This window comes from Jaculus jaculus, chromosome 19, assembly GCF_020740685.1.
Source record: "Jaculus jaculus isolate mJacJac1 chromosome 19, mJacJac1.mat.Y.cur, whole genome shotgun sequence".
NCBI classification, from domain to species: Eukaryota; Metazoa; Chordata; class Mammalia; order Rodentia; family Dipodidae; genus Jaculus; species Jaculus jaculus.
This window is the reverse complement of record NC_059120.1, coordinates 1,850,365-1,876,488: the sequence shown is the minus strand read 5'-3', so window position 1 is coordinate 1,876,488 and position 26,124 is coordinate 1,850,365. Positions and strand designations below refer to the sequence as shown.

At 39.8% G+C, this 26,124-nt stretch overlaps 1 protein-coding gene across 8 annotated transcripts; it reads right to left on the bottom strand.

The window, feature by feature from the left end:
- Window positions 1–236: 236 nt before the first annotated feature.
- On the bottom strand, window positions 237–24,356 carry Srsf11 (serine and arginine rich splicing factor 11). Of its 8 annotated transcripts, none has more exons than XM_045138722.1 (13): window positions 18,930–19,063; window positions 16,852–18,281; window positions 15,494–16,382; window positions 15,095–15,204; window positions 14,252–14,344; window positions 13,052–13,101; window positions 10,696–10,823; window positions 9,008–9,089; window positions 6,568–6,699; window positions 4,322–4,411; window positions 2,180–2,296; window positions 1,676–1,814; window positions 237–1,571 (listed from the first exon to the last, which is right to left on the bottom strand). In XM_045138722.1, exons 6-13 carry the CDS (start codon window positions 13,069–13,071, stop codon window positions 1,374–1,376), a joined length of 906 nt encoding a protein of 301 aa, XP_044994657.1. In that variant the 5' UTR covers window positions 13,072–13,101; window positions 14,252–14,344; window positions 15,095–15,204; window positions 15,494–16,382; window positions 16,852–18,281; window positions 18,930–19,063; the 3' UTR covers window positions 237–1,373. The 8 variants fall into 8 exon arrangements, with proteins under 8 accessions (XP_044994657.1, XP_044994661.1, XP_044994660.1 ...); XM_045138726.1 differs by lacking the exon at window positions 16,852–18,281 and having other exon boundaries at window positions 15,494–15,610; window positions 16,274–16,382; window positions 18,930–19,058; XM_045138725.1 differs by lacking the exon at window positions 18,930–19,063 and having other exon boundaries at window positions 15,494–15,610; window positions 16,274–16,382; window positions 16,852–18,262.
- Between the last annotated feature and the right edge of the window lie 1,768 nt (window positions 24,357–26,124).

Genomic DNA, 26,124 nt, shown 5'->3' with positions numbered 1-26,124 from the left:
ATTCACTAGGAATAGGCGGGACTGTGTGTATCCTAAAGACCACTGAGCTGTCTAACCCCATCCCCACACAAAAACAAACTAGGATTGCTTCGGACAAGATTTCTGACAAATCTGATGACAGCTATCACTAAGGCCATAACTTTCATCTTGTTTCTGTGTTTAAACATGTGGAAATGAGGTAAGCGTCATACATTCAATAGTGTGAATAAATACAAGTAGTTTTACAGGAACATGACTCTAGGTTTAAGGGTTTTATTATCAAAGTCTTGTAAAACAATTCCAGAAACTGTACATCAACATGGCACAGATGGTAGCCTACTTCTGTTACTGCACAAAAGTGAAGCTTCAAACCCCTGTATCTAAGAAAACAATTGCCTACCTAGTTTGCATAACATGGAATCACTGTGCATAAGATTACTACTGCAGTCATAGGAACACAAATTTATTGGTTTTTATACAACTTGAGATCAAATAAAGTACATTATCAAGTAGATTTGTCTTACTTTAAAAGCATACAAAGGTCAATTTAAAATGCACTACCCTCCTTTTTTTTCAAACAGCTTTAAAACAAATTAATAAAAGTTGAAAATTGAAAATCAGGATGAGGTAACTTTATTTTACAAATGGACTGGATAAGCAGGTAGCTTTCACTGGTATGTGTGAAATAAATTATTTGGGGAGGAAAAAACCCTCCTAAATACCTATGAAATGGGGTACAACTCTAATTAAAAATATTCTATGTCTCACTGCCAGTTTTATTTGAAAACTTCTTTCTGTAATTACAGCCTACTTAGCCATCAAAAAAGGTTAGTGCATATATAACCTTTGAAAGTTAAATAAAGCCACAAAAATTTAGCCATAAGGCTTAAAGGATTATCTATTACAAATGCTTGTTTCCAGGTGTAACTCTAAGAATGTTAATTTGTCATGTCAACAAACAAGACCATAATAGATTTGTCATGTTGGAGGACTTTAATGACATTTAGGATATTCTCGCCACAGTAACATGCAATCAGTGCATTCCCTACATGGCTCTATCACGGCAATGACTCAGATTCTAGAATACTAAGTGACGTACTTAATAAGAGATCATACAACAGAAACAATCCATGCCTGCTGGAGATGCATGCAGCGGTTCATGTTTGTTACAAGCAGCACCAGAATAGTACGACTGCTCGGGCACACCATCAGATGTCACCACACAGGAGTGGTTACCCAGGTCCCATTCTCTAAAAGCTTTTGGTGTCAGTAACTAGAGACCACTATCCGCAGCTGTGCAGCCCTGGTCGTGGAGCTGTGCATCGAGGCGGAGATGAACACGCAGCACTGACTCACTCGGAGGACACCGAGCACAAGCACGGTTGCTGCAGTGCTCAGTCACTCATGTCCATGTCTTCCTCATGATGGTCATCCCCGTTCACTTTGGACTCTCGTAGGACTTCGCCTGCCCCCTTCTCCACAGAACACTCCTTTATTTTAGGGGATACTGCTTCTGTTAGTTTTTTCTCCTCCTTCTTCTCTTTTTCGCTGTCATAGCCTTGCTCCTCTTCATCATAATCCCGCGTCACCTGCTTTGCCCAGGAGAATAATACAAGTAAGCTTCTTGTAAAGAAACACCCTTTTTCAAACCTGGCCAACAGCCCCAGAACTACAACGAAGCAGTTTGTATACATACTTTGATGTCTTTATCACTCTCTGGCTTCCTTTCCCGCTCCTTTTCCTTGTCTTTACTTTTCTTCTTCTTGCTGGTTGAGCGCTCCCTTTCATCTCTGCTTCTCTCTTTGTCTTTATCTTTCTTCTTCTCCTTTTTATGTCTAGAATAACAAACATGTGCTCAACAAAACTGCTTAACAGGAACCTCCAGGTTCCATCCTGAAGGGTAGCGAAAGATTTTAATTTGCCTAGATGGTGAGCTGGATCTCAGCTCACAAGACACACATAAGAAAACAAAGATCCCAGTTTAAACACCTAAATTATGCCAATTGTATTCCCACCTAAGTTATGCCAATTGTATTCCAAGTGTAAAGTGCTCAACCCTAAAGAGTGTTCAGTAACACTTTCAATTCCCCAAAAGGAAAGAAAACAAACAAACATAGGATGGTTATAAAGATATAATACAGTGTTCAAAAGTCACAAGTTCTGAAATCACAAATGACAGACGAAAGACTGGAAGGCATACCTCCTTGGGGATGGTGAGCGAGACAGTTTCCTTTTAGGAGACCTAGGCTTCTTTGGGGATCTGCTCCCACTCCTGCTTCTTCTTCGCCGTCTCTCTCTAGAATCACAAATGTGCCATCTACACTTTCAAGTATAGTATGATCTAATAACCAACCAGCTTCTATTTATAAGTGTCTAGAACCCAGTACCTGCTTCACAGGAGCATTCTGGGCTTAAGAAAGTCACAGTCAGAAATGAGGAAAACGTTTCCTATTCAAACATGCGGTGGCCAAGGCTGGAGATGCAACCCAGTGGTTTAGTGGCTGCCTAACATGAACGAGGCCCTGGGTTTGAACTTCAGCCCCACCCAAAAGAAAATTAATTACAACATTTGGTGGCCAGTACGGGTAAAGGACAACAACAAATGCAGTGGTATGGAAGGCAGACACTAACAACAATAATAAACCTTCAGGATTAAGTCTGACATCCTTGGATGAAATTCTCAAGATAGTGAAAAGGTATCAACTAAATTTACTGAATATTTCAGCAAAAGCTTTCATCTCCAAATGGGGCTATAAAAACCAACCTGTTCTTCATTCTCCAAAGCTGTTGAGCTTCAGAGGTGATCTTGTACTACTTAGAAGCAAACCACCAAAAAATACAACAAAGTTCTCTTTTGTGTAGCCCTCTCTGAAGCTCCCTTGTTCAGCACACAGCTCAGTCTTCAATCACTCAGCAAGTAAGGGCTAAATTGTCAGGACTGTGCCTCTTTCTTTTTCTGGTTAGTTTGGACATTAACTACTGACTTTTTGTACCCATGTAAGCCACATGCATCTGGAGTTCATTTGTAGTTCCTGGAGGCCCTCAAATAAGGCACAACCTAAAATGAATCATTATGGTATGTCTCCAGCTTTCCTCTAATCCCAGTGCATCTCTCATATAGGCTCCACCCAGGCTCCTCTAAAGATTGTACTTCCTATCTCCTAGGTCTGTCAGCCCCTCTTTCAGGAATGATTTAGCTTTTCTTCCGATACTTCTAGTTTCATTTTCTTTCTGATCAACTTGCTTTCTAAGAAGTTTTTCCTTTCCATTTTGAGACCAAGCGTAATGTGTTCTAGGCTGACTTCTAGCTCCCTATGTTGCCAAGGATGACCTCAAACTTCTGTTCTCATTGTGAGCAACTTTCTCACACCGATCAGACATTTGTACCTAGGTTGAAGAATATCTATAGCATTACCTATGTTTTAATTGGGTAGCCATCTTTCTATTGCTGGGTTGTGTGAATATGGCAAGTGCTCTATGACCAAGGTCTATCTCTAGCACCTAACAAACACTTTAAATATTCCAGATATAAATAAGTCCCTTCTTAGATACATAATGTGCGAATATTCTTTAGCACTCTGGATTGTTTGATAGTTATCTGTTATTTTGGGAGATAGCACCTCACAATGTAGTCAGGGCTGGCCTTGAACTCATCACCCTCCTGCCCCAGCATTCTCACTACTGGGGTTAAAGGTGTGTACCACCATGATGTTTAACTGCAACCTTTGAAACACAAAAGCTTTTAGTTTTGATACTCTCCAATTTATCTTTTCCTTCTGTTATGTTTGTGAATTTTGCACCAAGTTCAAGGTCATGAAAATTTAATTTTTTTCCCCAAAAGCTTTACACATTTGTCTTGAATCTTTCATGCGCTTTTCAGTTTATGAAGTTTGCAGATATGTTTCCATTTCTACTATAATTTAAAAACACAAATGGTAAATTTAAGACTGACACAAGAAAGAACTACTATACCTCCTCCTGTTAGTAAAACTAAATGAAAAATAAGAACTCTCAAATATAATCACAGACATAATTATAACATAATTAAACTAATTATCGCTGGGCGTGGTGGCACACACCTTTAATCCCAGCACTTTGAGGCAGAGGTAGGAGGACTGCTGTGAGTTCAAGGGCACCCTGAAATTACAGAGTGAATTCTAGGTCAGCCTGGGCTAGAGTGAGACCCGACCTTGAAAAACAAAACAAAACAAAAAAAACAAAAAAAAAACCATGTTTTTAAAACTGATAATGTTAGCACCCCATCATGCTTACTCCCTCAACAATTAAGTGTACACTGTAAATCTGGAAACACCTTTCAACCCAATTTTGGATGCCACCTTACCTGCTTGCACTTCTAGAACGTCTGGCTGTGCTGTAGCTTTTTGGTGGTGTTTTGGAACGTTTCTTTTCTTTGTCTTCTTTCTTTTTGTCTCTGACAAATGAACAAAACGTCTAAGTATGTAAGAACACTGAGCTAGTGTCACTGTTCATACAACCAGACTGAATCTCACTGTTCCCTGTTATCTGACAGAAGGTATTTCAGAAAGAACAGTTTATGTGGCATGTATGTTCTAAGACTTCTTTAAATTCATGTTTATCTTACATTTTACCTAGAACTTGTCTCTAAAGTTGAAATAGCCTAAATAATTGGGATTTTGGACAGTTTGTTGAGTGTGGTGCTAACTCCAATGGGCTTAGTGACGTCAAGGTTCTTGAACACTGATTTTCCTCTTGATTACTAACTCTACTATCAGGTCAAAAATCTACAATGTGCTACACCATACCACTCACCAACATTCCTTATTTCTTTCCATGCACACAGCTCAACAAAGCTGTCATGGACTAAGACAAGGTACTACCTCTTTCTGCCACTGGATACCTGGGCCAGTCAGTATTACTTGAAAACTCTCTCTCCACAAGAGACATGTACACAACCTTACTGGTTCCTCAGAAATTCGTTTTAATTTTAAACCCACAGCATATTCCCCACGAAACCACCAGTTTCACCTAACCCTTTCCTCAACTATTTGGGGTCCACCAAACCCCATGCTGAGGCTTGTCCACCGCACTTACTCCTTCTCTGGCTGTTGGCTCCACCACTGACTCACCTTTTCCTGTCACAGAAATTGTCATCTAATTCCAGTCCCCTAATGGCCCCCACGCCTTCACAAGTGGGTCATGAGCTTCCCTGCAAGCGTCTTTAAAGGTACAAGTTATGTTCTGCACAACTGACTATATTCAGCGATGTGTCTATATGCAGCACCCCGGTCATATCACTGTACACACCCATCCGAGTCTGAGTACACTGTTAACTCCACAAGGACATGCTTCTCAGACACTGTCCTATCAGGTGACATAGACTGCAAGGTGTTTTCTGGTCATCATTTTTGAACACATTCCAATGTCTCTGGATCAAGTGTCAACAATGTATCCGTCATGACCTCTTATCCTTGTCTTTCTACATTAAATTGTTCTTTTGAACTCATATTAGCGTTGTGAAACCTCATTCTGTTTATGAATATCTCACTAACAGCTAATCTTCCAAATCCAATATTCAGGTGTGACTTCTTAACCATGCTCGCTCAGTGTCAGCAAGTGGCAGCTGTCCTTGCACAATCCCTCGCCCCATGTGACTGGCTTCTTTGCTCTCTAACATAAAATTCCCAAGGACAGAAATGCCAAATGTCTGACCTATACGGCAGGCATCCCACTACCTAACCTTCATCTGAATGGACTGACTTTCATTCGGCAACAGCTAAAAGCTATAGTGACTTAAGCCTCACTATTATGGACAGTAATTCTCCAACTCCTCTCTCCCCATCAGCTGAAGTAGATGCTACCAGAGAGAAATGATTAGGATGATACAGTAAAAAAATCTACTTTTCAAACGACCAAGTTCTTTGGTACATATTATTCAAGGTTAGGCATGTTGATTTAAGTTAGGCTCTATATGAAAGGACTGTCATACATCTATGTACAACTTAAAAAAAAAAAATCACCATGGATTTTTCTGTTTGGTTCTTATTCTTTCTTATCAGTCTTCACTTTTATAGCCTCCCCGCAAAGCAGGATCTCTCTAGCCCACACTGACCTGTTACTCACTCTGTAGCCACATGATAGTCTTGAACTCACTTCAATCTTTCTACCTCAGCCTCTCTAATGCTGAGCCTAAAGGAGGACATCACAATTCCCAGCTCAAATCTCCAGTCTAACTTCATTGGTCTCAAGTCACAGGAAGAGACCCTCTCTAATATGATTTAAGGACTGGCATCTGATGATTCTTGAAAGTCATTAACAATGATGAATGATGCGTAGCAGTATGCCTTCCACTCTTTGACATATGACAGGAATGGCTGTGAATGCACAGTCCTCGCTGAGTAGAATGGAAAACCCAGAAGGAAGTGGAGTAGAACACTCCAAAATTTTCAATACTTAGAAATTTTACTTAGACTTTCAGCATTGAGGGAGACAGAAAACAAATGTTAGGCTGCTCAAATGTGGGGCTCTTTCCCTGCAACCCTCTTGCTAACTAGTAACACAATAGCTTACTCTCAGTGGCTCTACCCCATGTTAACAGCCAGTGGTTACCTGGTTTTTGATGTGCTTCTTGACCTTCTAGCCCTCTCTCGGGAATGAGATCTTCTCCGTCTTGGACTTTTGGATCTCCGTCTACTCCTGGATTTAGAATGTGACCGCCTCCTCGACCTGCTTCTTGACCGCCTGGACATGTAAAAGAAAGCCACAGGTGCATAGGTGTAAGTGTGAACATTATACTTGGCCTCACCTTTAAGGGTGAAGAATTAATTAAGTGGGAAAAGTTGACCTTTCTGCTACTGTCATTTTTTAGTCCATATTCATCTTCAGACCTCAGAATTTACTAAAGCCTTTTTACAGTTGGAATTCTTCACCTTGCAATGTTTGCTCAACCCATTAGATCAGTCCTCCGATGATCACTATACTTCATTCCAAAAATAAAAACAAAGAACCCTGCAAACTCTTTGGTACAGTTTACACACACACACTTTAAAGGCCAACCCCAACCCTGTTTTGTACCTGGTCTTCTTACAAGTACAAAAATATGGATATTTAGACCAAGATGGTGAGCTGTAGGATAGCCTGGATTACCCAAGTTCTAGATAAACCTGGGCTACATAGCGAAACCTGTATTAAACAACCACAGTAACTAACACCACCCACAAGAAGGAATAAAAATATCTGAGTTCAATGTTCATTTAAGCTATACCTAAGAGTATTCCCTATTTTTTGTTTTTTCAACATGTACATAGCCATTTCCACTATGCTTACTGGCACATTAGCTTTTGAGGATCATCAAAATAAGAGACTAGATATGAAATCAACCTGTGTAACTGAGACTCATCTCAAAACATAAAATATGGGTTGCAGAGATGGCTTAGCAGTTATACAGCTTGCCTACAAAGCCAAAAGACCCAGGTTTGATTCCCCAGGACTGATGTAAACCAGGTGCGCAAGGTGACATATGTGACTGGAGTTCGTTTGCAGCAGCTAGAGGCCATGGTGTGCCCACTCTATCTTCCTCTTTCTCTCTCAAATAGATATTAAAAAACAAAACAAAAAAAGCCATAAAATGCTATGATCAACAATTCCCTTGTGTCACAAGTACCTGAATTCAGAAGAACACTATTTTTTAAAATACTATTAATTTGCAGTGGGAGAAAGGATAAAGGGAGGAAGAGAGAAATGGGCCTGTAACAAAAACAGCTGTAAACAAATTCTAGACACATGTGCCACTTTGTGCATCTGGCTTAACGTGGGTGTTGGGGACATCAAACCCAAGCAGCCAGGCATTGTAAGCTGGCACCTTATCCGTTGAGCCATCTCTCCAGCCCCATCTCACTGTTTTTCATTGATAACAAAATGTGAACACCCTAGTATTTATTATGAATGAATAAAGCTGCTAGAAGACCAAGTGTGTTTTCCAAGAGTTCATGTGAGGAAAACAAACTGTGGAATCATGGGACACCATGCTGCTGGAGAGGTTGTAATACTAAACCATGAGAATCCTGTCCAGGAATATCAGGATCACAAATTAAAATTCAAGCTGTACCTTGAAGAAAGAAACAGTAGTTTTTCAAGTGGGGAACAAAAACACCATTGTAAAGTTCTACATGCTCTACTTAGTCAACAGAGAGCAAGAATTACTAGATCTGGGTTTATGAAATCTGTATGAATGGGAAGTGTCAGAAAGAGTGTGATAAGGAATAAAGTAGATACATCACACAGGCCACTAAAATCATCTATGACGTAATTTATCACAATAAACAAGGCATGTGACTTGCCAGAAGTTTACATATGCATGCCATTCACAACGGCAATAGGCCCAGGAGCATGTGCACACAAATCAAAAACAAAATAAAAATATATATATATATATACTAGAGAAAGAATATAGAACTATGTCCCAGGAGAGAGAAGCAAAACTGAAGGCTGCCATAGAAAATATAGTATAAGAGTAAAGGGATATAGGAGGTGAAGCTGAAAGTGAAAATGACTGACAAATAGTGTTTCATAGCTCTGAATACCAATCTTACAGGGATCTGACTAGACATATAATGCAATTAAGTAATTAGAATTAAGTAAGATAAAGAACAGTTGAAATAGGTGGTGATGAATACCTAAACCCATGCCTTTCAAACTGTAATTCTGGGACCCATGCTTTATGAAGACTAAAAGTCAGTTATTTTTACAATAAATCATGGTATGCCCTTTCACTATGTACTATGCTCTCAAATACAGATGAATACTTCCAAGTTCAGTGCTCTTTCCACACTTACTGTAATGCCTGAGTATGAAAGCTGTCCTTGAACATTTATTTTTGGTTTTTAAGTACAAATCATCTGTTCACTCTGTTCTTCTATCTACACACATTGCTGACAGCAGTGATTATAATGAAACACACTTTAAAGCAGGCTTACCATATAGCAACTAAGACAGCTATGACAACTAGAAACTGTCTTGAGGGCATCACAGTCATCAAAAGCAAGCTAACCTGTGTCTAGAAGACGAGGGCGTCCTCCTCCTCCTAGAACGTGATCTTGACCTTGAATGTCTTCTCTTTTCTTCTTTCTTATCTACATTGAAAAAGTATCTAGACTTAAATCTGTAAATAGAAAAACCATTCCTATTCCAGACCTTTAACATTTTTTAAAATCTTAACTATCAACTTTTATAATATACCCTTAAAAATGACAATGTAACTACCAGGCTGAAGCTTGTACAAGTGTAAACAAATTCTCTACATTGTTAGCAGATCCAACATATACTTGTTATTGTCTGCTAGCCAAAAGTTTCTTTTAGTATCTTATTTGCAACACTTAAGAAGCTCTAAGAATTTAAGATAAATCTATGAAAGAGTACCTTTCTTATTTTTTCTTTGATTTATTCTCTAGAAGGTTCTAAGTAAGTCTCTCTTTTCATAGGTTCTTCTACAGACATAACTAAAATTCAAGCACCAACAAAACAACATTTTAATTAATTTCTTGGCCAATCAAAGTGTTCTAATCATCTGTGCCTGTGAGCATGTGCATTTGGGGTGCCAACAACAATGCACCTTTTCTTTACCACTCAAGTATAAGTGAGGTCAAAATGATTAATTCAGTTATGATTCATTTTGTTGACCCAGTTTTAGTGACAGATTGTATTATGGGAGCTTTCTTACTAACGGGCTCCTCTTACTTAAACTTTCAACTTTGAATATATAAAACACATCATATTAAGGTTTTAACAGAAGCCATCTGAACAGTATGACTCCAAGAGCTTCAGAGTTCGATCCTGCTGTATATCTATCATCTTTGTTGGACATGTGATTATGAGCACCAATCAGATGAGAACATTTGTCATGTTCATTACACTTTAACTTTGCCTACTTGCAAGCTCCAGACTCGGAGAGACCATGTTTCCAAAAAAAGGTGGAACAAACAAACAAACAAAAATATTGCTGGGCCTGGGGGTGGCACATGCCTTAATGCCAGCATATAGTTCAAGGCAATCAAACGAACAAACAAAAAACAAAAACAGAAATAACAAAAAAGTGGATGAGGGGGCCAGAGAGATGCCTTAGTGGATCAAGGGCTTGCCTGCACAGGTAAAGGACCCAAGTTTTATTCCCTAGGACCCACATAAGCCAAATGCACAAGGTGACACATGCATCTGGAGTTTGTTTGCAGCGGCTGGAGGCCCTGGTGCCCATTCTCTCTCTCTCAAAATAAAAAAAGTGGATATCCCTGAGAAATAACATGCTAAGTCCTTGGGCCTCCACATGTAAATACACACCCATGCATATGTACTATAAAAAGATTTTTAAAATGTGAAACAGTACTGCTTAGTGGGGAAAATATACTTCATGTTCACAACAAGTACTCAAGTAAGTGTAGACATTGGGATAACAATTCATTTACTCTATTTCAAAAAGACAATCTGGCCAGGGGCACAGTTTAATGGCAGAACACCTGGTTGGCATATACAAGCCCTTGGGTTCCCCCCCCCATCCCGCCCCACAGCAACATCAACAAAACCCAAAAAAGCTGTGCGTCACTCAACTCTGCGCTTTTTATTCCCACAGTTTAGAAAACTGAGAAAATGAATACAGTATTATCTGACACATCTTCATTTGACCTCCATCACCAGTGTTGCCTAGAATCACAGTTGAATACTCAACAAACTGTATGGGCATTCTACCTGGCTCGATAGCGGCAGAAATCAGGGACTGCGCCTCACGGACTCTTTTCATAGCTTCTTCTATCTCTTTACTAGAAGTGTCTGATTTCAGACTTGGTGAGACAAGACCAGCAGCGACATGATTCAACCTAAATCAGAACCAAGAAGTTCGGAGAAAAGAAATAGTTTAAAGAATTCATATATGTTTATTTTTTTTTCCAAGCAGTCTTGCTCTAGCCTAGGCAGACATGGAACTCACAACAATCCTCCTACTTTAGCTTCCCAAGTGCTGGACTAGGGATGGAGAGATGTGTCAGTTAAGGTTAAGGACCTGAGTTTGATTCCCCAGTACCCATGCAAAGCCAGATATACAAAGTGGCACATGCATCTGGAGTTCATTTTGCAGCGGCTGGAAGCCCTGGTACAATTTTTCTTTCTTCTCTTTCCCTCCTTCCCTCTTCTACTCCCTTTTGGCTGGACACGGTGGCACATGCCTTTAACCCGAGCATTCAGGAAGCCAAGGTAGAAGGATCACTGGGAGTCCAAGGCCGGCCTGAGGCTATATGGTAAATTCCAGGTCAGTCAGCAGCCCCCCCCCCAAAAAATTCTGTGAAAATAACAGGATATGCTCAACTGTAACAGACATTAGTATAGGCTTTTTCTAAGTACGTACAATAGAAACAAGCACCTATTTAGTTTTGTTGAAAAGCCACCCACTGACTTTTCATAGTCAAGCACATTTTGAAAACTGCTAATCCAAGGGATTAGACTGATGCTAAAAGCTCAATTAATCATACAATTAAAAACTTTCTATTCCAGCCAGGCATGGTGGCGCATGCCTTTAATCCCAGCGCTCAGGATGCAGAGGTAGGAGTATCACTGTGAGTTCGAGGCCACCCTGAAACTCCATAGTGAATTCCAGGTCAGCCTGGGATAGAATGAGACCCTACCTCAAAAAACAACAACAACAACAAAAAAACCCTTTCTATTCCTTAACTTTTAGGGAAGAGCATTACCTTTCAGTTTGCAGATAGGGAGAAACTGAGACAGTGGTTAATGTCATCCACAAGGTACACATAAAATCCTGAATGGAAAAGCTAAAGATGCCCCTTTAAGGGTATATATGTGCAAGAAAAAAATTAGACATCAAATTTAGTTCAGAAGCTATGTGTGGGGAGAGCAGAAAATGGTATCAGGACAGGTACAAAAGAGTACACTACATGGGTGCTGTTTCATGTGCTGGGTACAAAGACATGCTTGGATTTTAGCTCTAAGATCTTAGGGAAAACAAATTAGCCAGCAAAGTCAAAATTATTCGAATCCCCCGGCCCCTGGCTCTTCCCACTTATTGACAGTGACTTCAATCAAGTTGCGAAATAGGCCACAGTGTTCAATTTAGTTCACCAGGAAATTACCAATGTAAAACATTTCACTCATCAAGTAGGAAATAACCTCTGTTTCTGTATAAAGAGCACTTGTCAAAAGCACAAGTAAATGAATGCAGACTTTCAGTGCTGCACTTTTATTCTACTTTTTTTTTTTCAGGAAGGAGCTCGCTGTAGACCAGGCTGATGAGGAATTCGCTATATAGACTCAGGGCATCCTCAAATTCATGGTGAGCTTCTTACTTCTGTCACCCAAGTCCTGGGATTAAAGGTATGCACCACCATGACCAGCTATTATTCTAATTTTTATTATTCTCAAGGATCAGCCTCTGACTTTCACAGTAGATTGTCCCTCTGTAGTATGTTCTTCCAGCACCTTTGACCCATGGCTCCTAGAATACTCATGTTTTGCTGTATTTGAATGCTTAGCACCTTTTAAGGTTCCTAAGTAACTCAATCAGCCAAAGATAGTTTTTGTGTGGTCATTTTGTTAACATGTTTACAATTACCATAGAATACCAGAATTGGAACAAATAAAACCTTTAATATATGAGTAGTTCTAGATTTCCTTCCATGTGCATGTTTCTTTTTTAAAAACATAACTTATTTGCAAGGAGAGAAGGGAGGAGGGGGATGGGGGGAGGGGGAGGGAGGGAGGGAGAAAGAGAGGGAATATGAGCGTGCCAGGGCCTCCAGATACATGCAGCACTTCGTAGGCACAGGGAATCAACCTGAGTTGTTAAGCTTTTCAGACAAGAGCCTTAATCACTGGGCCATCTCTGCAGCCATAACTTTAACATAAAAAAATTCAACTGTATGTGGTGACTCATGCCTATTGTAAAGAAGATTGTGAATGTGAGGCCATTGGGACTACAAAGAAAACCCAAGCCAAGGCAGGACTACACAGTAAGACCCTGCCTCAAACAAAACCAAACTAACTTATCTGCAATCATACAATGTCAACAGCGAAAATAAAGGGGTAAAATGCTTACTTGGGATCAACAGTACTCATAAGTTTCAGCAGCTGATCTGCAGCAAGAGACTGAAAATAAAAAAGGTAAGAATATGAAAGAACAAATAATTGCTATTTTCTCAGTACACTGAAATGTCCTGGGACAATCTGGCACACCTAAAAAAAGCACAATGCTCTATGAATAACCCTGAACAACAAAAATAAGATATAAGCTTAGCCAGGTATGATGGTACATGCCTTAAATCCTAGCACTTGGGAGGCAAAAATAGGACTACTATGAGTTTGAGGCCACCCTGAGACTATGCAGTGAAGTCCAGGTCAGCCTGGGCTAGAGCAAGAACCTACCTCAAAAACCCAAAATTTTGTGTATGCATATATGCATATATATATGCTATCATAATTATTTTCATGCCATGTGCATGTATAGGAAGGAGTTTGACATTAGGTGTCTTACTGGATCACTGTCCCCTTTGTTCTTTGAGTGGGTCTTGTTCTAATAAATCCTACAGCTCACCAATTCCACTAGACTTGCTAGCAATTAAGTCTCAGGGATTTTCTGCCACTGCCCTCCCATTGCTGGGATTTACCATGCCTGGGATTTTACATGAGTGTTGCAGATCTGAACTCAGGACCTCATACTTGCATGGAAAAATGCCCTTTCTCCATTCTATGACAAAATAATCCTAATCCACAGCTTCCCAAAAGTTATGAATATACCCCTCTCCTCATGACTGTCACTTCATGACAGACTGTATCTTTTTTGAATTTTATTTTTATTTATTTGAAAGTGACGGGGGGAGGGGGGGAGGAAGGAAGGAGGAGGGGGAGGAAGAGAATGGGCACCCCAGGGCCTCCAGCCACTGCAAGCGAACTCCAAATGCTTGAGGCCCCTTGTGCATCTGGCTAAAGTGGGTCCTGGGGAATCAAGCCTCAAAACGGGGTCCTTAGGCTTTACAGACAAGCACTTAATGGCTAACCCATCTCTCCAGCCCATGACAGACTGTATCTTAAGGATCTTTCTTACACTGACTTTGTGAAACAAAATATTCTTGAAAAAGATGAGACTAAGGACTTGGTGAGCATTTAAGCTGCTTTTTAACAAGCTGACAAAAAATAAAACAAAACAGTATTTTCACCAGTTTTTGAAATGAAAGCTAAAGATTAATGAAATACTCTTCTACAAAAACAAATTTAAAAGGGGAAGACTACTCAGTTATACCTGAGAATTCAAGTTTGCTCCAGGAAGCCCAAGAGCAGCAAGGGCAGGATCAAGAGTTGGAGCTCCCAAAGCCGCCAATGGAACGGCGCCAATCTGTAAAATTCAAGTTTTCTCATTTAAGATTTCATTTTTGTTTCTTGTACTTTATGTATTCCTACAAACTGCAGTTTGTTTAAACTATGTACTACAGTTCAAAATCAGCCATATGTAGTATATAAGCAAACAAGACATGGTTGTATTCCAGGAAAATGTATTAATAAAAATTAGTGAGTCATATTGCTCTATCTATAACAATGGCCCAACATTTAATTCATTACAAACATTTCCATTTACTGCATCCCAAATTCAAACCCAAGGTTCTATTGGCTTTATGCTACTAGAAACAGAGTTTTTAAGGCATTTCTCCTCTGCCAATGTCATGTTAGGCTGTATCTAGAGTGCTGGAAGGACAATGACTGAGGAAGGGGCCTCTCTTTATGTCTGATTAATATACTGTCTTGCAGTAATATGCAATCCAAGATGCCCTATTCAACAAGGAAACCCTCAAATATGCTTTCAAAGAAGCATGAAACTCAGTATGAAGCAAGAAAGGATGTTCAAGTCCTCTGATCTGAATGCTTCTTCCTAATCTTCCTTTGGCTGTAGCACTGTTTCTCATACTGTGCTTACTATATGCACTTAAGACCTTCTCAAGTTACATAATTACTCATTCTTTATTCATTTCCTGATCCTTTAACTTAGTAGCAATTTGACTTCCCAACATTACTCTAGAAGTTTACCTAGTTTCAATACTTAATGAACACAAAATACTTCTACTCTTACAGAATTCATTAAAACAGGTACCTGAGTAAGTGGGTTGGGTGTAGGCAGGAGTCCACCACCAGGCAGAAGACCTGCCACTGCATTAGCTGGTGCCAACAGAGACAAAGCCTTAGTCTCATCAGGAATAACTCCTGCAGAGAAACAGACTTGCATGAGAACACACCCTCTTGTAAAACAGAAAACACACAAAAACACCCAGAAAATGTCTCCCTGATACACCACCTGAGTTTGTTGAAATACTTATGTTCGCTAAAATATAAAGCTCCATCTCTATGATTATTTATCATTAATTTATGTCAGAATGAAACTTCAATGTGTGAAAATGTTTCCTTTTTCTCTACAAATGGTTAAGTTTCTAGAGTAAAAAAAAATAGCACAATACACACTACTTTTTTGTTAACACTGCCAAGATTTCATCACCTGTACTCGATTTTTAAGTCATGAACCAAACGTAAGCAAGCACAGTCGGTTCTCCAGGGGTGTGCTCTCAACTTTCAAAAGCTGTTTTATGAACAACGACTCGTGTCGGCTGCTTCACTATAAAGCACACAGAAAAATCAAGATACACAAGACAAAAAAAGTTTGATTTAGGGGTTAATAATATGGTACAGTTACTATGATTTTCTTTACACCTACCATACAAATTTTTGTAAAAATTAAGAGAAGAAAAGTATGTAAAGGAAATACTCTGTTGGAATCAAGCGTAGGGCTTTTGCTGACTCATGAAAACAAGTATGTTTCTTTTTTGGTGGTCTCTGAATACACATGGGATGTGTGTGTCTGTGTGTATGTGTGGGATAGTGAATAGGTAAAACATGGCACATTCCTTACCTGTACAGTAAAAGGCTCTATGTTCCAGCATGTGCCATGCTAACCACATCAAGAAATGCTGCTATGCAACATCAGTTTAAGAGCTAACTAATCAAACCTCCTTAAGCCCAAAACTTTAGTTATGTCTGTTTTCAAAGCCTAAATCTGTGTATTCAGATAAAAATCTAAGGGTCCTAAAACAAATTATTTACGTAGACAATTTAAATTCTATCCAACAGCAAAAGCCCTATACAGATGGATTAATCTTTGTTAATGTGCCCAAGCCCCCAAAATGAGAGTTCAAGAATACAATTACAAACTACATATTTGCAAATACCAGTAGTATTTCTGTAATGCATATTAAGAAACTGCATCTCATCATAAACATACAATATGTACAGGGCACTTAAGAGAAACTGGATAAGCTGCAGAAGAAAACTGTTGGGTGGTATTTTCAGCAGGGCCTGGTATATAGTTCAGGCTGAACCAGGGAAAAGAACTGTAAAACACAACAACAAAAAAGAAAAACCACTGTTAAATAAAGGTAATGGTTCCTTCCACCTATACTGAGAAGTGCCGATACTACAAACATGTACACTACACAGCACTGCTATCTTGCTTGTGTCAGAGCTGTCATCAATTTAGGTACCAGGAGTTATGGAGGGGAAGGGGAGAAGATCACTTAGATATAGGGAATTAATGCATTATATTTACAAACCTACCAAGATTAAGGGATAATTTTGCATGCAAAATTATATCTCAAGAGGATACATTATCTATCAACATCTTACTCAAATAAGTGCATTTGCAACATTTCTGGCAAACAAAAATCCTCTTGAGTTTACTGTGAGACACCTGATAGAAGATCTGCATCCATTAAAAAAAAAAGTCATGCATCTGATCCTCTGATTAAAAAAGACTATTTAAAAATAAAACTACAATTTAAAAATAGCAATGAGGCCCCTCACCAGTTTATTTTCATGCGTCAAGAGTATTTTTTTTACTGCTGCTTTGATAGAACCATGAAATACTGCATGAATGTGTAGAAATGAAAGAAAAAGAAACAGACAAAAGAAACAAACATTAACCAAGGAACCTAAATAACCCCCAAATCCATTACTATTAAGAGTTCCTTCCAATTCCAGCTATCTGCTTTACAAGTAAGACTATTCCTTACCGTATACTTTGTGTCTATCATGCTAAACACTGACCAAGAACCAACACCAAAGCGTTAAGAGCTAAAACCAGAGTGAATGGCAACAAAAGGGTTGAATACATCAGTTTACTTGTGGAGGTAACATTAATACAGCACATCATACCACAGATTAAGTACAGCAAAGAGATTTCTGAACTACATATTTCTAAATTTAATATATATATTCCCCCAAATCTCACTTTTAAAACCTTATTTACAAAATCTACCATGGTTTAAAAAGGTCTAAAAACCAATTATATGATATACTGTATTTGGCCCCAGGCTTGACATTAATGCTGCCAGTAAGAACCCATTAAATTTTCAAGGCTAACTGAAACATTCTGCACATTACTCACATGATACCACCTGTTTCAAGATCTATTATCTATGCATTTTGCTCACCCTGAACTTGAGTATTTGAATTCTATAAGTTTTCTGTTGGTGGTTGTCTTATATTACATCAGGCATACTGAAATAAAAGGAATCACTTATCTAAAACATATTAAATCACTAGTTTCTTTCTCTCTTTTCTTCTCAATAATATTTCAATACCATGGAGATAGATGTATTGTCATTATAAAGCATGCCTTATAACCCAGCTCTGAATATAAGTAAATTTCTTTAGAAAACCAGAGGCAATTTCTCTATGTTTAGACATTTGACAACTTTCACAAAGTATGGTGTAAATCTTCACATTTGTATTCAATTACCTAAGAGAGCATCCAAATCGAACAGTTACAAGAATCTGCTTCCACTGACCAGGTGGTGATTAAAGGAAAGGGGAAACATGTAGATCCTGGCCAGTTTATTAACTCAGTATTAACTTAAAGTAAGTATATCAGTCATGTCAATGATTTCTCTGATCAAAATTTATAGTTACCAAAAAGCAAATCAAGTAGCAGTACACTGGGAACAAACTATGTATAAAGTATGCCTTAGAGTTACATAATGGCATGAAAATAGTGCTGTCTTGTCACAGTGGCTTTTAGATCCAAAAAACCTGCTCATTTTTTTCTGTCAAATTACTTTAACAGCCTAAAATGTAAAAAGAGAGAAAATGTAGTTAACAAATGGTTACACCAGGAAAACACTTGGGGGACTGGAGTGCTTGCTGGCCTTTAGTTAATGGCTAGAATCCCCTGTAGCTGCAGAGGACCCACTGTTTTTCAGTCATCTGGAAGGGTTTTGCATTTGCCTTCTCCACTACAAAAATCACACACACAAATAACAGAGAGAAGAATTTATTATTGTGAGATATTCTAGAAAATATAACAAGAATGAACAAGAAAATATGGCATAAAATAAAACACCCAGTGCCCATGTGGCACCTAAACTATAAGAAATCTTGAACTTTTGCAAAAACCACTATCATTGCAACCCTTGGTATACTGGATTTCAATTGTTTTTTTCCCTTCAAGTTATCAGTGAGTGGGAGCACCAAAGAAATGAAACCTAGCTGTTTATTTAAAATAAAAATAACATGCATTTATTTGAAGGTTTCTGTGTAAGAGTGTATACAGTACAAACTGTTTACCTTGGGACTTTTGAATCACACACAGCAGTAACTTAACTAAGTAGACAGATTTTAGAGTGCTACAATTAGGAATTCAGTTTTAATTAACTAAAAAAAGTTCAAATTGCAAAAAGTTAATTACCTCATAAAGTAGATCTGATCTCTAATTTTTAAAATTAAAATAATCTGCAAATAAAATTTATAGACTGCAGTATAACAAGGGTTTCAAAATGTTAATAGCTTGTAGTTTACCATGCTAGTAATGCTCACTCTATGACTACACTGAGGCAGACGGCCATCATAGGATGCCCACATAGGTAGTGAAACAAAGCACAAACCTTCAGCATACGGTACGACTATCAAAGCTCTGTCAACGAACACAGTGTTTGTCAGATGTTGTGCCACAACTGCGGAGTCCGGGTCATGGAACTTAACAAAGCAGACACGAGATGAGACTGGCAAAGGCGAATCACTAAAAAATAAATAAATAGTGTTAAGAGAAAAATAATACTGGCTAGCACATGTGTCCATGACTTATGAACCAATATTCGTACCCCAAAAGCACAATATTCAAGAATACATAAATGCACATAACCAACTGTGCAGTGAGTGAACAGAACAAACCGTAATGCAGAGAAATACATACAATTACTATTTGAACTTACAAATTATCAGGTTGAAAAGTTTTCTAGTCTGAGAAACAACAAAACACACACATGCACCATTTTTTTTTTTCTCAGTGCCACCACCATTTGTCTGTGATGTGTGCATGAACAGGTGTGTGTTCTAGTCATCAGACCCAGGGTAGGAAAGAGCTCTACCAATGACCCACACCCTGAGCCTTAATTCCAGCTAATTTTAAATGTATGCAGCAGTTCTGGCTAATACTTGAAAAAAATTTATGGCTAATTTCTCATGAAAAATGTAAGCAGGGTGTGATGGCACTTCATATAACCCCAGCATTTAGAAAGATGAGACAGGAAGATTCCAAATTATAGGCCAGCCTGAGTTACACAGTGAAATACTGCCTCAAGAAATACTTAACAGTACATTTACTTAATAACCAATGAGCATTCTTTTTTGTTTGTTTGTTTGGTTTTTCGAGGTAGGGTCTCGCTCTAGCCCAGGCTGACCTGGAATTCACTATGTAGTCTCAGGGTGGCCTTGAACTAATGGTGATCCTCCTACCTCTGCCTCCTGAGTGCTGGTATTAAACATGCTGGCCCAGTGAGCACTCTTGACCTGCATAATAAACTGGATCCCACTGCCTGACTATTTTAACTTGTGGTGCATAAGAGAATTGTGAGGCACTGCAAACAACGAAGGATTCTGATCGGAAGCACTTTCAGACAAAGGAAGAGGGTGAAGCACATAACAGCTGTGAAGCAGCACCGCTTTACAACCCTCCAGTCACAGCCGATTTCCTTAGAAGACTGCTTCCAAGATGATGGGAAACAGTGGTAAAGTGCAAGCTATGGCAGTGGAAGAACCCCAAGGCATAGAGAGTTTCACACAACTGCAATGGTCCATTGTCTGTCAAAGCTCCAGGGACAGAAGACAGGAGGTTAAAGCAAGGCAGGGCTGATCCTCAAGCCACAAAATTATTTGAAAACCAGCTGACCTAATGCAGTTACAAAAATTAAAGGGAAATCATTCTAAATGCTATTACAATAGAGCATCACCGTGAATTCTAATGAGACATATGGAGGTATATGTAAAAATCTAATCATTTATCAGGTTAGGCTATATTATATATTCAGATATGTATTCACTGTTGAAAAGAAATTTAAGGATCTCTTAATTTGAACATTACCTTTTAAAAAAATAGCTTGAGAACTATTAACGCTATGTATTGTTTGAGTACTCAAATCCATTAGAAATTACATTAAGTTTCCCTAAAGTAACCTCCCATATTAATCCTGGATCTTAATTCGGATTCCAAGCAAAACTTAATTTTTCTACAAAGAATAGAGCCACCTTGTTATAGTATAAAGGCTTATTGCTAAATGTTTCTAAAATGATGGATTGATCATTCATTCATGTGTGAGACAGGGTCTTCATGTAGATCAAGTTGGCCTTGAACTCTTGGGTCTTCTTTCCTCTACCTCCCCAAGTACTGGAGGTACAATCAAGTGCCACCATGCCTGACTTGAATTTCTTTCTTTACAAGTGTCAAGCATTACCTGTCTAAAATTTAGGTTTTCATACTGCGACAAGAAAAAGAATGCTATGGTTCAGCACTTCATTATTTCTTTTCTGTTTTTTCTGCATGTGTGCATGCACAATACTGCATCTGTATGCAGGTAGGTAAGTTGACTTCAGGGTCTTCCTTGATGGCTCACCACTATATTCATTGAGGTAGGGTCTCTCACTTGAATCCAGATCTTGCCAATTTGGCTTGTCTAGCTAGCTCCCTCTTGATCCTGTCTCTGACTTCTAAGTGCTGAGATTTCACCCAGCTGCCATGCTCACCCATCACTTACATGGGTACTCAGGGATTCAAACTTAGGTCCTCATGCCTCAGTGGAAGCAGTTTACTCATTGAGCCATCTCCCTAGCCATCCATTAAGTTTTCTCCACAAAATTTAAAAGCTCTTTAAATTCTGTCATTAGCTGTTCTTAAAACTCACCACAATACCTTGGAAAATAAGGGGCATTTATGTTTAAGTTTTAAGCACTGACAATTGTTATCTAGTTAAAAAGAGTATTGAAGGTCTGAAAGAATGTGTCTAGCAATTCCTTATAAGGGTACAAATGCCCACAAGGCCATTATGTCCACATTCTAGGTAAACTAAATTTTGTGCTATGACCACTTCTAAAATCACGTTATGGATGTGGAGAAGGGAACTTAAAAACAAGATAGGATGGTTGCCTAAGAGAGTTGGTATTGTTTCTCACTGCCCTGAGGGCAGGCTTTTGTATCTTGTAGGATGTACACAGAAAATATTCTAACTGTGAGATTTTCTAGTTTAGACCATTATACTACCTTTCAACTACCTTAATACTGTGCCAACTATTTCTGAGCAGGAGCTTTACATCTACACACAAGTATCTCTGAAGCCCCAAGCAAGTAGCAAAGTGACAAAGGTCACATTCACCTGAGAACATGTCTACCAGCCTCATATACTCTCTTCCCTCACTCTGTAAAGGAATATACAGTTATTTATTATGACATTTTCTTATAGGTGAACTAAATTGGCTATATTACTTTGTGCAAATGTACTTGTAAGAACATTTAAGTACGTGTGCGTCTAGTCCCTGAAGCCAATAATCTTGTTATCTGTTAGACAGCAGCCTTGTTATAGTAAGTTTAACAATGACAGACCTCACTGGGATCCTTACTTGATACAGCTACATCTCCACTGTGAAATCCCACTAAAGCCAAACCTCCCATGACCTACTTTAAGGACGACTTAGTGCATGCTGGGTGTGGTGGTGCATGCCTCTAACACCAGCACTTGGGAGGCAGAATCAGGATGACCCTGAGTTTGAGGCCAGCCTAGGCCACACAACCAGACCCAAACCCAGTCTCAAAGAGCCCTTCCCTAGTTTTGGTAAGTATGTATAGAGTAAACACACTTTAAAAATGCCTTTCAGGCAATGCTGATAAACTTAAGGATCTCATAGTTTACAAAAGGGAAGGAGGGCTGAACTAATCCTGTCAACTAGTGACAGGTGTTAATAGTTTTAAGACAAGATAAGGAAGGAAGGATTCTTTTGACAGGGGAAACAGAGAAACAAGGAACTAAACATGACCTGGCCCTATCTGGGCAAAAAAGAAATTTCAGAAAGTTACTGATGGAAATTAAAAATACATGCATGCAGATATACATTCACATACACATTTGTCCTTTTAGGACAAAAATATCAGGTATAAATATATTATAAAATAGCCACATTGACTATTTGCACTGAAATAACAGCAATTGTTTTTGGAATAAAAAACCCTTTTTACACTCCTGGGAGTCTATTATTATCCTGCCAAACTTCTCAATAGCTTACAAAATTGTCAAGAAAGTATTCCCAACTTTGGCAGGTCCGTTAGATTGAGGCAAACTAGTAAATGGAACCCAGCACCACAGCAGTCACCTACAGTGCTGCTCAAATCTGGACATCTGCTAAAGTAATACAGCATTCACCATACTGTGATCTTGTACATTCACGTTCAAAAGAAAAACAAACCTTCCTTAGTTAAGACAAAGCAGGGAGTCAAATTGCAACCATGTGTCCATCTTCTCCTCCTACAGGGAAAGGAGTCCTCTAAACACACAGCACCTCAGATCATGATGGGGACAAGTTAAGTCCCCAGCAGTGATCCTGCTTATGGTGGAACCACTCATTTCACTACAAAGTAAAAGGGCTGGAGTGTTGGTCACCAAGTCCTACTCTAAAATAGTACCCACTGTTTAGAAGGAAAATAATCAGTAAGACACCTCTTTATCTTTCCACAAACACACTATACAGAATCTCTAGAGCATAAAGGAAGTATTTTAAAGTATTCTCAGTAAAACTTAAGTGACTAGAATAATGTCACAAACTGGGTAGCAAATACTGAATGACAATCATGATTTTCTGCTAGTTCGCTGTTGTTTACAAGCAGCTTAAAGGTATATTCTGAGAAAACCCATAAAAGCAAATATTCTAAGATATATTCTAAAATACATATATTCTAAGACAATTTGATAATTAACTTCTGGACACTAATACTAGAAGAGTTGCTTTTTCTATTACCAGAGTCAAGATTCTGTTCAAAATAACATATGTGCTTTTCCCCAGAACTAGTATGCATACACCTCATGACAACAGAAGACAACCTTCCCTTCGCAGGCCAATTTTCTCTAAAACTTGAAGAGAACAGTAATTTCAAACAGTAATGGTCATGAGAAAATACTTTCAAGTTGTAATAATGAAAAATGTACTACTTAAGGATTTCGTTATGATGAACTTTAGCAATCTGAACGAATAGAAATGGTATATGCACAACAGTAAATTCCGTAAGTATTCCCATCTCCCCTTTAGCCTATTTAGTGACAAAATTCTGTGCTGACACGAACAATTTTCATTTCACTATCGATTCTTACCAAAGGATACCTTATGTTACTTCATAACTTATTACTTACAGGGATTCTATTCATTTAACACTGTGATACAAATAATTTTCAAAACGAACGGGGCAAAAAAACCCATGTAGTCTATTGAAAAACAAATTCCACCATCTTGTAAAAGTTCTTCGGATTGTGATATGTAAATCTGTATTTCTGTAGACAAAGGAAAACACCAGGACTCAGCAGCTGTAGTCCGTTTCGGATATGCATAAAACCTAAGTGTTTCGGCCATTTGTCAGCTCTCACTGCTGGCCAAGGCAGCGAGCGCCAGCACCTAGCTAGCTGTACGAGCGCAGCCTGGAGCTGGAGCACACGGCGCAGCGCGCACAGGGAGCCACCTTTCCTGCAGACCGCAGGGAGCACACTTCCGACGCAAGAGAAAAGCAGTTTTCGACACGCGAGCACGGCCGCACGGCGGCGGAAGAGGCGGCGCTTGGCCGCCGCGGGCCGTACTCACTCCGGCGGGAAGAGGCGCAGCTCGTCGATCTTGCCCAGGAAGCCGAAGAGCGTCCGCATCTGCTCGGAGCTGGCGCTCGGGGACACGTTGGTCACCTGGATCACCTCGGTGCCGCCGCCGCCCGGACCACCACTGGGCCCGGGGCCCGCCGCGCCGGGGACGACGGCAGTGCTGCTCATGGCGCCGCCGCGGCCTCGCTCCTGCTAACACAGCAAACAGGACAGTGAGGTGCCGCCGCGCGAGCCCGCCCGCCCGCCGCGCGAGGCCGCCCCGCCGCGCACAAACGGCCGCCGCACCTCGCAGCGTCTCCGCGGCCGGCCCACAATGCCCCGCGGCGCGCGGCCCCGTCAGCCCCGGAAGGCGCGCTCCCGCTTCCGCCGGGGCCTCCCTCCGCCCCTGCCTGGGCCTCCGCGCACGCTCTACGCGCAGGTGCCGCTCTTTTCTCTACCTCCCGGAACGCGTGCACCGGCTCCTCTAGCCACAAAGCGTTCCTCTCCGTCTACTCAGTATTTCCTAGCATGTCTGCGCGGATTCAGGTCGCTCTAAGTATGTAACCACTTACTCTGCCATCAGCCTCCAGAAAATACGCGCACCCCCTGGTGCTTTGTAAGTTATTTCCGTCTCGTTGAAAGTGCACTTACAGCACAATATATTAAAACGCAGGTCGGCAGTGTCTGAGAAATGTCCGCTTTATAATTCATATTCTTGTCTACATAAAATACTTGTCTTATTTTTTCAGCCTTATTTGAACTGTTCTTTCACCTGCATCCAAGTACTGAACAACGCTCTCCAAAAGACACGCTCAACCACCACCTGTCCAGCCTTTTTCCTTACTCAATAGCAGAAATGCCTGTGTTTATTATTGACACAGCCCCTTAATGCTGCAGAACCTTGCAAAAAGTCTGGTGTCCTGCTAAGTACTGAACACTTAACCAACAGACATAAACCACGGGTCATATATTCTAAGACAATTTGCTAATTAACTTTTTTTTTTGCGGGAGCTAAAAACCCAGGCCACAGCTCTTTGTATGATCCAGGTAGGAGTGTAATTCAGAGCTGGAGCACAAGGCTGTATCTGGACAGACATGGAGAGCACAAGAGAGGACTACAGATGTTGACACCCGGCCTTCACACAAACACAACGTAAACACACACATGCATGTAAACCACACATGCAAAAAGTTCTTTTTAAAGATTATTTTTATTTGCAAGCAGAGAGAGAAATAGAGACAAACAGAGAAAATGGTCGAGCCAGGGCCTCCAACCACGAACTCCAGATGCATGTGCCCCATTGTGCATCTGGCTTACATGGGTATTGGGGAATCAAACCTGGCTTCTTTGGCTTTGCAGGCAAACATCTTAACTGCTAAGCATTTCTCCAGCACCCCCCCCCCAAAAAGTTTTTTTAACATCCTTACACACATTCTCAGCTGTAGCACGTACAGCTCCTTTGTTTTTCTGACCAAATCAGGTCAACATAACTATTTGGTTAAGGAACACTGATAACTATTATGGTCTTCTACTTTGTAGGAGATTCTTTAAGGAATCTTGAGAAAACTATGGAGGGAAAGCTTCACAACCTTTAAAAAAATCTAGGGCTTGGGAGATGGCTCAGCAGTTAAAGACACTTGCTCATAAAACATGCTGGCCCAGTACCCATGTGAAGCCAAATGCATAATGTGGTGCATGCATCTACTTTATTTGCAGATGCAAGAAACTCTGGCAAATTCTCTCTTTTTTGCAAATGAATAAAAATATTTTTAAAAAACTGCCAGGCATGGTGGTACATGCCTTTAATCCCAGTACTTGGGAGGCAGAGGTAGGAGGATCGCTGTAAGTTCAAGGCCACCCTGAGAGTACATAGTGAATTCCAGGTCAGCCTGAGCTAGAGTGAGACCATATCTCAAAAAACTAAAACACACACACACACAAATCCAGTGCAAAAAATAACCAGTAATTGAATACATTTTT

What these genes read in the sequence shown, in the direction of transcription:
- Srsf11 (XM_045138719.1), bottom strand. Translation starts at nt 24,332, where the DNA reads ATGAGCAGCACTGCCGTCGTCCCCGGCGCGGCGGGCCCCGGGCCCAGT. An exon ending in AGTCGTACCGTATGCTGAAG is followed by an intron (nt 15,205 to 18,929) that starts GTTTGTGCTTTG and finishes GTTTCTCTGCAG; the next exon opens with GAGTTATTCCTGATGAGACT. An exon ending in CGTTCTAGAAGTGCAAGCAG is followed by an intron (nt 2,297 to 4,321) that starts GTAAGGTGGCAT and finishes TTGAAAGTGTAG; the next exon opens with ATGGCACATTTGTGATTCTA.